Source organism: Lemur catta, chromosome 15 (genome assembly GCF_020740605.2).
Source record: "Lemur catta isolate mLemCat1 chromosome 15, mLemCat1.pri, whole genome shotgun sequence".
NCBI lineage: Eukaryota > Metazoa > Chordata > Mammalia > Primates > Lemuridae > Lemur > Lemur catta.
This window is the reverse complement of record NC_059142.1, coordinates 42,934,675-42,947,868: the sequence shown is the minus strand read 5'-3', so window position 1 is coordinate 42,947,868 and position 13,194 is coordinate 42,934,675. Positions and strand designations below refer to the sequence as shown.

The following is a 13,194-nucleotide window of genomic DNA, read 5'->3' as shown; positions in this document are numbered from 1 at the left end:
GGACAAGAGAGGTCTCCTTAATGTAAACCATCTACACTATATTCATTTGATGTTTTGAAAATTCAAGAGAAATACCTGTGTGTCAACCTCATACCCTAAATAAATAGCCTTTTTTTTTCAATGCTATCCTTCAGAAATGAGATATAACCTTTAAACATGATGATTTTGAGGACTACAAACATAGGAGCATGTTTTTGATAACAGTAAGTGGGGGGAAGGAAAGCTGAACATGACACTGTATGCTACAATTATAATGATATAAAATGCATTTGGACAAAGAATATGGAAATAACATTGTTAGAAGTTCAGGCTTTAGAATCATGAAGGATCTGGTTAGAATCCTTATAAACTATATAACTTTAAGCAAGTTATTTAACTTCCCTAAGCCTCAGTTTCCTTATTTGATAATGAGGATGTTAACAATACTTCCCTCCTCCTTGATTACTCCTAGAATTCAATAAGATAATTTAGCAAAGTTCTTGGTATACACATAATAACCACTCTAGCTATTAAATCTAAATTGTAGTGATAGGTGGTTTAAGGATGTGGTTTCTTTTTTCTTCATCATAGTTTTATTTGATTGATTTGAGTTACTGTTTTTACTTGTAAGAGTGACTCTTCTAAAATGCTTTAATGATTTTTGTCATGATTGATACTTTTTGTCTTCCCTCTAAGACCACCAGATATTTTCACTGTTTTATGAAAATGCCAAGTTCCATAAATATCCTTTTACTAGTTAAACTAAATTAGCAACCAAAAGTTCATATCCTTAAAATTATACCTTGTTTTATACTTTTAGGTATGGTTTAGGAATGATTTATTACAAGCAAGAAAAATTCAGCCTTGCAGAAATGCATTTCCAGAAAGCACTTGATATCAACCCTCAAAGTTCAGTTTTACTTTGCCACATTGGAGTAGTAAGTAGCTTTCTAAACATTATTACTCATTTAATCTCCCTTTTGAAATATGTTTGTTATTGACTTAATTGCTATAAATTGGGGCTTTTTGCTATTGTCAAAACAGTATCCTGGAGTCTTTTACAGCCAAAAATAATGCCTTTTTGGCTTGGCATAAAAAAATATCATGGGAGTGCCCTTAATCCTTGGACAAGGCACTTAATTTCTCTGAACTTCCATATTATGAATGACAAGTAACACCGACTTGCCTACCCCATAGGGTTGTTACATGACTCAAATGAGCTACTTTGTATTTTTTATATCCCTTTTTCATATGTTGATATTTGGCTCCTAAAATGAAGTAGGTAATATTTTAAGATGAGTGATTCCCTGTGTTGAAGCCTCTGAGTGATAATAGGGTATGTCATAACTAATTAAAATTCTTAGTATATTTTTTATTTCAGTTTTCCCTCCTCTACTCTGAAAGACAAAAATTCTTAGTATGTATGTGCTGCCGAAGCGAGCACGTAATTAAAATTCTTACAAGGCAATGTGAATCGCCATTTTCATATTTATATTTTTTCAAATGTATCTGATAATAAATTGTACTTTAATAGGAGAAAAGATACGTATGTTTATTTGCTTTTTAGAATTTCATTTGTTTCTTTGAAAGTATGGTACCTTAAGTTTTTTGTGTTTTGGATTTTTTTGTTTTGTTTTTAATGAGGCTAGTCTGAGTTGAGATTAAGTTCTTGTTCTTACCCTCTCACCTCTCTCTCCTGCTCCTTCTTCCCCTCCCCCATCTATTTTTCTCTCTCTTAGCAAGTCTGGCTTTTGTGGGGATACAAGATGAAAAAATTATGTTAGTTTGGAATGTCACTATTTTGAGGGGGAAAGAATTCTAGTTCTTTATCAACTAAACTGAAATTGGCCATGATAATTTTCTTAAAAATTTACATGATAACTTCTGTTATACTTAGATACTATGCAAAAAATATAGAGAAAATATATCTACTTAAAATTATTTTGTCATTACTTTATTTAAAATAAGCAAATATCCTAGCCCTCTGGGAGGCCGAGGCGGGTGGATCGCTCGAGGTCAGGAGTTCGAGACCAGCCCGAGCGAGACCTTGTCTCTACTAAAAATAGAAAGAAATTATCTGGACAACTAAAAATATATATATAGAAAAAATTAGTCTGGCATGGTGGCGCATGCCTGTAGTCCCAGCTATTCGGGAGGCTGAGGCAGGAGGATCACTTGAGCCCAGGAGTTTGAGGTTGCTGTGAGCTAGGCTGACGCCACGGCACTCACTCTAGCCCTGGCAACAAAGTGAGACTCTGTCTCAAAAAAAAAAATAAAAAAAAAGTTAAAATAAGCAAATAAAACTTGAAAAACTCTTGACACCTTTTAGTAAAGTTGGACTGTTTTAAAAGTAGATGTTCTTGTAAAGTTATTGTGGAACAGGTCATTCTAAAATTTTGAGTGGATTTTTTAAAGACATTTTCAGATACGATAGTATACTTTTCTCTTTTAGGGAACTAATATTTAAGGTCTCAATCCTGTGGGCAGAATATTTGACCACATATAGTAATAACTTTCTGCAAAGATCATTGCATAGATGAGTTTAGCAACCAGATGTTGGTAGTACCTGTTCTCACATTCTTGTGACAATATTTGTTAAAATTCCACAGCCACATCTATTACCCCACTTGATTTTTAACATATAATATGTCTAAGAAGGAACATACCAGAATATGAATGTATACACGTGAATGAATAGTGAGGCTTGTTACCTTTTTTAATCTTTTAATTATTCAGTTACTTAAAATACCTTAAATTATTTGCTTCCTGGGATTAGAGATCAATGATTTATGATTATGTAAAGCAGAAGAGGCTGAGCACAGTGGCTGTAATCTCAATACTTTGGGAGGCCGAGGTGGAGGATCACTTGAGGCCAAGAGTTCAAGACCAGTCTGGGCAACATAGTGAGACCCTGTCTCTACAAAAAATTTAAAAATTAGCTAGACATGATGGCACAGGCCTGTAGTTCCAGCTCCTTAGGAAGCTGAGCCAGGAGGATCCCTTGAGCCCAAGAGTTTGGGGTTACAGTGAGCTGTGATCACACCACTGCACTCCATCCAGACTGGGTCTGGGTGACAGAGACAGACTCTGTCTCATTTAAAAAAAAAAAAATGGCAGAAGAATTGTTTTTCACATAAATTCCTACAGTAGGTGAAAGTATAATTGTTCTGAATGAAACAGGGTTGATAAACAGGGGTTCTTTGAACATAGTATTGAAAAGTCTAATATTTGGAAGACCATACTCAACCTGTTGAAATGTGTGTATTATCTGGCTAAATAATACAGGTTTTTCTTGTGATAATAATATAAGGTTTATGAATGTGTAAGGGTGGATTGGGAGCCAGAGGACCTAGATTTTGATCCCAGGGTAAGTTATTTAGAAATCTCTGGGCTAGGCGTGGTGGCTCACACCTGTAATCCTAGCACTGTGGGAGGCCAAGGCAGGAGGATTGCTTGAACTTAGGAGTTCGAGACCCTGTCTCTACTAAAAATAGAAAAATTAGCTGGGCATCATGGCACACACCTGTCCCAGTCCCAGCTACTCCTACTTGGGAGGCTGAGGCAGGAGGATCACTTGAGCCCATGAGTTTGAGGTTGCAATGAGCTATGATGATGCCACTGCACTCTACCTGGGGCAACAGAGCGAGACCCTATCTTGAAGAAAAAAAAAAAATCTCTTGACTTGAGTATTCTCATTTTTAAAGTGAAGTAGTTGAAGTAGAATTGGAGGAGATTTTAGAGATAATCTTTAATTATTTAGTAATCAATTACTAAGTCCACTTAACTCAGTGGACAATTTACTTAGACCATACAACTTTATCTCTAATAGTTTTGTTATCTTTATATTGGTTTTCAGTCACATTATTGGTTCTCAACTTGTCTTCATAAATACCAAGAGAGGGAGCATTAACATGATCTTTATTTCTTATAGGTTCAGCATGCACTAAAAAAATCTGAGAAGGCTTTGGATACCCTAAACAGAGCCATTGTTATTGATCCCAAGAATCCTCTATGCAAATTTCACAGAGCCTCAGTTTTATTTGCAAATGAAAAATATAAGGTAAGATATATATCTTTAGGGTTTTCAGCATTATTTTGCTTAAGTTGTCCCTTTAATAAACTAAAAGTTATTTAAACTTTGCCAACCTGAGAAAGCTGATTTGGATATAAATTAAATAAAAAATTATTTATACTTTAACTTTGATCTGAAGCAGTTCATCTACCCAATTTTAAAAAACTGTTAATTTCATTGTCTTTTGTGATTTAAGTTCTCATGAAATGCTCATAGAAAGGATTGGTATGTGGATATTTAGGAATAAGTGGTTATTCCTTATAAAGATTCCATATTTAGAAAGTTTTTTCAAGAGGGAATTATCTTAAAGGTAAGATTTAAACCATCCTCTTAGGACCAAAATAAGCGAACAGATGACAAATGAATATGTGTGCATTATTCAGCAAATATTTGTTGAGTACTTACTATGTGTCAGGCACTAGGAATATAGTGGTGAGTAAAGCAATCATATTTCCTGCCTTTGAGGAGCTTATCATCTAGTACCCCTCTAGAGGGAGAATAGATATTAACCAAATAATCATAAAATAATAGATGTTGAGTACATACAGGGAAAGTATGGTGAGTTATGAGAGCTTAGAACAAGGACACTAGATCTATTCTGATGTGTCTCTCTTAGGCTGTCAAGGATATCCATGCTCTGATCCCCAGTACTTGAATATGTTACCTTATATGACAAGAGAGATTTTGTAGATGTGATTAAGAATCTGGACCTTGAGATAGGGAGAGTAGCTTTATTGTCCATGTGGGCCCAATCTAATCACATAAATCCTTAAAAAGGTAAAATATTTCCCAGCTGTAGTCAGAACCAGCATGAAAAGGACTCAACAAACCATTGTTGGCTTTAAAGACGGAACGAGGGGGCTACAGGTCAAGGAATTCTGGTAGCCTGTAGACTCTAGGAAAGACAGGGAAACAGATTCCCTCCAGAAAGGAAGGCAGCCATGAAAACACCTTGATTTTTGCTCAGCAAGACTCATGTTGAACTTGAAGATAATAAATATATGTTGTTTTTAAGACACCAAATTTGTGGTGATTTGTTATGGTAGCAATAGGAAACAAATGCAACTATACATAAATGTTCTACAACTTGCCTTTTTGTTCTTTTTTTTTTGGATACAACATGCTTTTTTCACTTAATACTCTCCTGTTAATATATATTTGATATTTATCTTTTTTTTAAACCTAACTTACATTGGATTTTGTTCTACTACAAAGAGGTATAAAGAGGAAAACAAAAAGTAGATAACCTCTGTGGACATTAATGGGAAATAAAATATAATGTTCATAATGTTAGAAAATTCAAAAAGTAGAGAAAGCTACCAAATGAAGAATAGACGCCCCCCTCATCCCATCATCAGTCATCCCCTTCCCAAAGGCAAACCATTCTTACCTTGTTTGAGGACATAGATATAATTATTTATGCCAGAAAAAAAGGAAAAAATGCATATACTTACATAAACATTTATAAAACATTTATAAAACATTTATAAAACATTTATAAAATATTTATACATATACTATACAGTTAGGTATAGTTGGATTTGTTTCCTTGCTGCTATAACAAATTACCACAAATTTGATGTCTTAAAACAACATAAATTTATTATCTTGAGATTCAACATGAGTCTTGCTGAGCTAAAATCAAGGTGTTTTCAGAAGGAAGATGCCAGAAGGAAGGCATCTCTTTCCCTGTCTTTCCTAGAGTCTACAGGCTGCCAGAATTCCTTGACCTATAGCCCCCTTCCTCCATCTTCAAAGCCAACAGTGGTTTGGTTTGTCAGGTCATGTATCTTTGTGTGTGCAGTATATATATTTTGACACAAGGCATAATACCATACATGTTGTTTGGCATCTTGATTTTGTCCTTTTTATTTTTATTTTTTATATACAATTGAGCAGCTACAGAGGATAGACCATAATTCATTTAACTAGGCCGCAATTAGACACTTTGATTGTTTCTAATATTTTACAATAACAAGTAATATGTTGGGTTGAATGTTCTTATAAAGATGACTTAGGTGGACTTTTTTCTTTTTTAAGTACATCTCTGGGACAAATTCCTAGTAGTGGGATTGTGCAATCAGTGGTTACATGTAGTTTTTAACTTAATAGATAATGCTAAATTGTCCTTACTAATACTTTGGATCAATTTATACTTCCACTGCAGTGAGGAGAATAACTATTTCCTCCCACTCATGCTAACTTTATGTAACACCAAATTATTTTTGTCCAGGTGAAAAATAGGGCAGCATTTCATTTGGGGGGCCAGTTTTATTTTTAATGATTATCTTTCTCCTTTAACTACAAATCTAATTCTTTCTCTTATATTTCTTCTCAATTTCCCCAACCCTTTAGCAAAAGATTACTAGACAGTTTAACTCAGTTCAGAGGGTTAAATTTAATTTCATTAGTTAAAATTAGGTCAGTTATGTTCAGAGATTAGTGGTTGTATCAAGGAAGTCAGACAGAACCACACTTATTTTGTTCTGCAACTTAGTTTTCAAAGCACTTTCACACACTTCCACACACAATGTGATGAAGTTACTGTTTTAAATAAAGTGATGACAAAAGCAAGGGTTGTCACCCCCTGCATATGTGTGTGTGTGTGTGTGTGTGTGTGTGTGTGTGTGTGTACATTTTGTGTACGCTGGTGAGTGCCTGTCATTTCTTAGTTCCTATTGTATTTTTCATGCATTTTGTTTTTACAACAAGAAGAACTAATGCAATAAGGAAGCATATTGATTAAGATCTAGTTTGATTTGGGGAAATCTAATAAATAAAAACACTTGCTTAGTCAAAACTTTGTAAAACTTTGCTGCTCTAAGGTTTTTCTTTACCTTTTTCAGTTGGCTTTACAAGAACTTGAAGAATTGAAACAAATTGTTCCCAAAGAATCCCTCGTTTACTTCTTAATAGGAAAGGTAAAGACTGGGGCCATGATCCTAATCTGTGACTTTCATAGCAAATATTAACTTTCATATTTTATAAGAATAAATATTAATATAATACTATACATCATGTATTGAGCAAATTCAACTAGACCTCTGAACAAGATGATATCCTAATGAAAGAGCAAGAACACACACCCCATAATCCTAATCCTACTATGGCATTAGAAGTAGATTAGCCTGGGAGGCTGAGGCGGTGGATTGTTTGAGCTCAGGAGTTCAAGAACAGCCTGAGCAAGAACGAGACCCCGTCTCTACTAAAAATAGAAAGAAATTATATGGACAGCTAAAGATATATATAGAAAAAATTAGCTGGGTGTGGTGGCACATGCCTGTAGTCCCAGCTACTCGGGAGGCTGAGGCAGGAGGATTGCTTGAGCCTAGGAGTTTGAGGTTGCTGTGAGCTAGGCTGACGCCACGGCACTCTAGTCTCTAAAAAAAAAAAAAGAAGTAGATTAGCATTTGCAGCCCAAGACCAGTAATGAGTCAATAACTGAGACTACCACATGAAAAGCCCTTGGCTTCCAATTCTCAATAAAATACTTTGAAGTCCCCCAAAAGAAAAGAATTAATGGCACTGTGTTGTCTTGATTAGAAGAAATGGCTTCTAGTCCTTGACAAACTGGACCCCCAGATGCCAGTTGGTTAAAGTATCTAGGAACCATGGACAGATGTTAAGAGTTGATACAGCTTCATTTAAAATCACTGTAAATGAATGTTAATCAAGCAGCTTATAGTCCACTTATTCTGTTTGTCACTGTTGCAGTCAGAGTGAGATTTATATTAGAAACCTACTACCTGAATTCCGAAAATAATATCTGGATATACTAAAAGGAACTCAAAAGCTGGTATGAGTTCATCTATAGGATGAAGATGTCCTACCCATCAGAATGAGTTTAGAGCACATAAATCAGGAGGCTGATTTAAATTATAAATGTTTAGGATTTTATAGTTGAAGCTCACAACTTAATGAAAAATGTAGTGTCGCTGTTTATTTTTAGGTTTACAAGAAGTTAGGTCAAACACACCTCGCCCTGATGAATTTCTCTTGGGCTATGGATTTAGATCCTAAAGGAGCCAATAACCAGATTAAAGAGGCAATTGATAAGCGCTATCTTCCAGATGATGAGGAGCCAATAACCCAAGAAGAACAGATCAGTAAGTATCATACATATGATTTTGAATGTTTAGAAAGCTATCTTTTGCATAAGGATTGTGGGCTGCTCTTTTATTTTACTAACTGTGGTGTTTTCTTTATGCCAAATGGTATTTTAGGGAAATTGAGCAGGGTGATACACTAACAAAATGCATATTGAGTCAGGTAATTAGTCTCAGTTTTGGATCTGGTTTGCTGTGTGACTTTGACAAATCCATTGCTGAATTTTACCTAGTCCTCAATTTACATTGGAATATGTAACTAATACTGTCTTATCTGCTTCATAGGGAAGTAGTAAGGGAGAAAAAGATGATAGATGTAAATGTATGTTGAGAACATTATAAGTGCCATGTGAATCAATAATAAGTTTATGTACATTTTAAAGCTGCTGTCCCCAATCCCTAGGCCGAGGACGGTCTGTGACCTGTTAGGAACTGAGCAGAATAGCAGGAGGTGAGCGGTGGGCAAATGAGCAAAGCTTCATCTCTATTTACAGCTGCTACCCATCGCTGGCGTCACCGCATAAGCTCCACCTCCTGTCAGATCAGCAGTGGCATTAGATTCTCTTAGGAGCTGGAACCCTACTGTAAACTGCGCATGCGAGGGGTCTAGGTTACGCACTCCTTATGAAAATCTAATGCCTGATGATCTGCGGTGAAGCTGAGGTGGTGATGCTCAGCTCTGGGGTGAGGTAGCTCTGGGGAGCGGCTGCAAATACAGATTATCATTAGCAGAGAGGTTTGACTGCACAGTAAATGTAATGCACTTCAATCATCCCAAAACCTTCCTCTCTGCCCCTCCAGCCTGTGGAAAAATTGTCTTCCATGAAACCGGTCCCTGGTGCCAAAAAGGTTGGGGACCACTGTAATGGTGGCTATTGAAATTCTGTGTAGCTCTGGCAAATCTAAAATCCAAATACATGCCTAATATATATAAATTTAGGAGTCAAGAAAAGAGGAAAGAACGAAGAATAAGTTTAAGAAAGTAAATACTCCATCCCTAAATTGAGTATATGTCTTGAAGTAATTAGTGAGAACCAAGACTTAATGTATCAATATTTTTTAATAATACTATTGAGAAATTCTGATGATAAATTCTGATTAGATGTCTTTGTTCCAAAAAACTTGGTGAAAGGCTTTAATTAAAATTATAATTCCAATAACCCTTTTTAAACTGAAGGTTATATTTTATATTTCTGTGGACTAGCAGGGAGTATCCTCAAAGTAGAGTCAGTGATTTAGAGTTTGGGGGAAAGAAATGTCAGTCTTTTTTTATGTCTCAGAGAGCTAGCTAGTTTTAATTCCTAGGGTAGGAATAAGGAATTCATTAGGCAGAGGCAGTTTTAGTAGTTAAAACCTTAAAGGTAAAATGCAATAAACTAATCTTCTCAGACCTGCTATAAAATAAGGAACTTGAATTGCATATTATTAAAGGATATCAGGATTTTTAAGGGCCTTGATTTAGGGTCTTATCTCTCTGAATGTAATACAGTTTTCCTTGTTCTCATAAACCAACAAGATATATTTGCCAGATACCTTACTATATACTTTTGTTTTATTTTTAAAGTGGGAACAGATGAATCCCAGGAGAGCAGTATGACAGATGCGGATGACACACAACTTCATGCAGCTGAAAGTGATGAATTTTAACTTCTGGAAATCAGACTTTTGCAACTGGATGTGTGACTAGTGCTGACATGTTTCTTGTCCCTCCATATACTGAGTCTTCACTCTTAAGCCGGCATTGTCATCATCCATCACTTATACCATGAGTGTGCCACTTTCAATGGACCCTGACTGTACACAGAATGAAAGGCAGTGCAATATTTAGCTGCTAACAAGACTGGCTCCTTTACCAGTATGAATGACAATTAGTGGGGAAGGGTGGGGAACTTTCTTTTCTTTTTTTCTTTAATCTCCCTTTGTTGGAAAACTATCATGGAAGGAAGAGTTATGTTTTATCTTGAAGGAACCATTAGATATGGAAAACAGTGATGAACCGGAAATTCTTGGTCATTTTTCCAAAAATGTGTTTTTGTTTGGTTCTGTTCCTGATAAACAGAGTGACTGACCTTCATTTCTAAGTTCTTCAAGAATGGTGTTAGCAAGTGCCAGATGGAACAATAAAAGACATTGCCTATAACAGTAACTTGATTGCCAAGGAATGTAAATTACCTTAAACTTGCAGTGTCTCCTATAAACAAATGTAATGGGCATATTGGAACTCTTATGTAGGAATCAAATATCCCTCCATATAGTGTATACTTATTCTTGGCAAGAATGATTTAATGTCTAACCAAGAATTTTAATTTATTCATCTTGCTTCAAAGTGTTGATCATTGTTGTCTCGGTATTGCAAACTTTAAAATTGGTCCTTACCATATTGCCTCTTCTCTTTGAGCTCTGTGGGATCACCTTTAACATTCAGACATGACAGAGTGGTTCCCCATTGAGAAGCCAAAACAAGGCCCGTAATATCCATTTAAGATCACCATAAGAATCAGTATGAGAACACTAAAATGGAGAGACTTTAAGAGATCATGATAGTGAAAGCCTTAATACAATCAGAACTGTACCATAACCTTGAAGCTATATTTGTTCAAGACAGTATCCCTTTGACTTTTCTGAGTGTTTAAAGCAGAGTGCAAGAATGTGTGATTACCTTTGGTTGAGGTAATTTCCATTCTTTTTGGATCTCTGCTTCAGATTATTTTCACTAATGTGAGTCACCAAAATGTTTACTGAGAGTGAGTGGGTATTCAGGATACTGGAAATTTTTAGGTGGAAAAAAAAAACATTCTTATGAAGGAGACAAGTTCTCTCTTGAGTTGTCATAATAGGTTGGTGTCTTTGGGAAATGGCCACAATTTTAAAGATCTAATTATGCATATAAAATGGGAATTATCAGAATTTCACAGTAACAGATTTAAACAGTCTTAAATTGTGTATCTCCTTTATTGTAATGTTTGAAATTTTTAGGGAAACTTTAGTTGTTAACATTTTATTAAGTGCCAATGTCAGAATATGACGAATTATACTTTCTTATGAATGACAGGCCTACAATTATTATTTTGGATTATTCAATGAAGGACAAATTTATCTATTGGTTATCTGTATTTGTTAGTCAAGCTGTGAAAATAAGGTGGATTACAAAAGATGTGAAAAAAATTTTAGCCTGTAGACTCAGTAATTTTCTATCATTTACTGTTAAACTTTTTATTTGAATGTGGATTAGATACCATTATAAATTAATTCAAGTCAGAGTATTGGATTAAGTATTGGGTGCCAGAGAGGTATTTAACAAAATTTCCTACCTAAATCTATGTGTATGTGCTGTCTAAAACAATAATTTATAAAGAAAAGGAAAAGTTGGGAATAAGTGAATATTACTAAAAATTCCCAGAGGCTAGCACTTGAATTCTAACAAATATTCCATTTTATTACCCATTAGTTCTATAATATTTAATTTTAGATTCTTTTATTTTTTTTAATTGGCAAATCGTAAGTCAACTGTATAACAGTATCAAATCTAGAGTTTCGTAGAAAGCTTCGACCTGAGTTCTGTGTTACAAAGCCTGGAGAAAGCTAAGTTTAGAACATAATTTGCTAGAGTATAATTAGTTATCTTTTTATACTAGGAATTTATGTCCTGTACCAGAGGTTGCAAGTCTTTTCTGATACTGATTTTGAGACCAAGAATAAAAAGATAGTTGAGAAAGGCACACGATGGCAATGGCTGGTTGAGGGACACTTTCAGCCCAAGTTTGGCCTGATTTCATTTTTCCTCATAACTACTTTCAAAGACATTTAGAATTGGAAGCCTTATTTTCCGCCTAGTAACTCTTTCTGCCTTTTTTCCTTTTTTTTTTTTTTTTTGCATGAATGGGGATCAAACAACCAGAAGAACATGTTTTGGTCAAGCAAAATGTTTGCTTCAAATTTCAGAAGCTACTTTGAAGGAAATTAAAAATACTAAGTACTTTGATATCCTTTTTTCTGTTTCACATATATACGTGTATATATATATATATATATATATCCACACACACACTTTTATTCAGAAGTTATGTTGTGGCATTGGATTTATTTTTTCCCTTGGAAATGGTTCTTAACTCTGGGATTTTAAAAGGTTGGAATATTTTTTCAAGAGAACAATGGTACTCAAAATAATGAAAGGTGGTCCCTACTTTTTCTGTATTTCATTACTTTAAAATTTTTATTTTTTTCAAGAACTGCAAGTAACATTTGAACCATGCTGCTGTTGTACCTTAAACAAAAACTCAGTGATAACCAGTATTTAGTCTATTAAAAATGTTCTTTTTAAAGAAAAAAGTTTGGAAGTCTCTGATTAGCCAGAGTATAGTATGGATCTTCACTGAGAAATACGGTGACCCGTTTTCTTTGTGAAAACCTGGGAAAATGCAAGTGTGGGTGTGACGTGTGTGTTCTATTTGCATTGAAACAATGTAATTTTGTGTCTTTTTGCTTTTCCTGACTTATTTCAGAAATTGTACAGTCTTGGGGGGGGAGTCTTTTCTGTTAATATATTTGCAATTCATTAAAGGATATGGAAAATCCAAATAAATTACTTTTGAAAGCAATTTATAATCAAGTTGTTAAAGCTATAGAAGAGCTGTGCCGTCTGTATTTTTATAGTAAGGCACAGCAAAATATGAAAGATTACAGTTTTATGTTCCACAAAAGTCTAGGGCAGTGTTTCTCTATTTTTTTTTTACTTACACCCTCTTTTAATATATTTATATTTTTAAATGCTCATACTCTTTTTAGTATTATTTGGAATTTTAAAATAAATACTATGACAAAAACGATGGTAATTTTTAGAATATATTTTTTTCAAAGTACAGAAGCCCCTTAGGAGCAGCTGGAAATTTGCAAGTCAACTGCTTACTCTTTGATCATGTGATTTCTGAAATTCCTTTAAAAGGGACACAACGCTTTTTTGTTTCAATTAGAATCTATTTTTAAAAATCAAGATCTAAAAGAAGTAAAATATAGAAACTAAATTTTATTTTAGTTTGA

General features: G+C 34.6%; 1 protein-coding gene across 4 annotated transcripts in view; it reads left to right on the top strand.

The window, feature by feature from the left end:
- The window catches only part of CDC27 (cell division cycle 27), a 60,596-nt gene extending 47,861 nt beyond the window's left edge, over positions 1 to 12,735 (top strand). For 3 of the 4 annotated variants that reach the window (XM_045525927.1, XM_045525926.1, XM_045525928.1), the window contains 5 exons: positions 800 to 917; positions 3,911 to 4,039; positions 6,898 to 6,972; positions 8,001 to 8,157; positions 9,722 to 12,735. In XM_045525927.1, coding sequence (XP_045381883.1) covers positions 800 to 917; positions 3,911 to 4,039; positions 6,898 to 6,972; positions 8,001 to 8,157; positions 9,722 to 9,804 — 562 coding nt within the window. In that variant the 3' untranslated portion in view covers positions 9,805 to 12,735. Of the gene's footprint in view, positions 1 to 799; positions 918 to 3,910; positions 4,040 to 6,897; positions 6,973 to 8,000; positions 8,158 to 9,721 lie in introns of those variants that run through there. The other variant, XM_045525929.1, reaches the window with a different exon arrangement.
- The last annotated feature ends 459 nt before the right edge of the window (positions 12,736 to 13,194 follow it).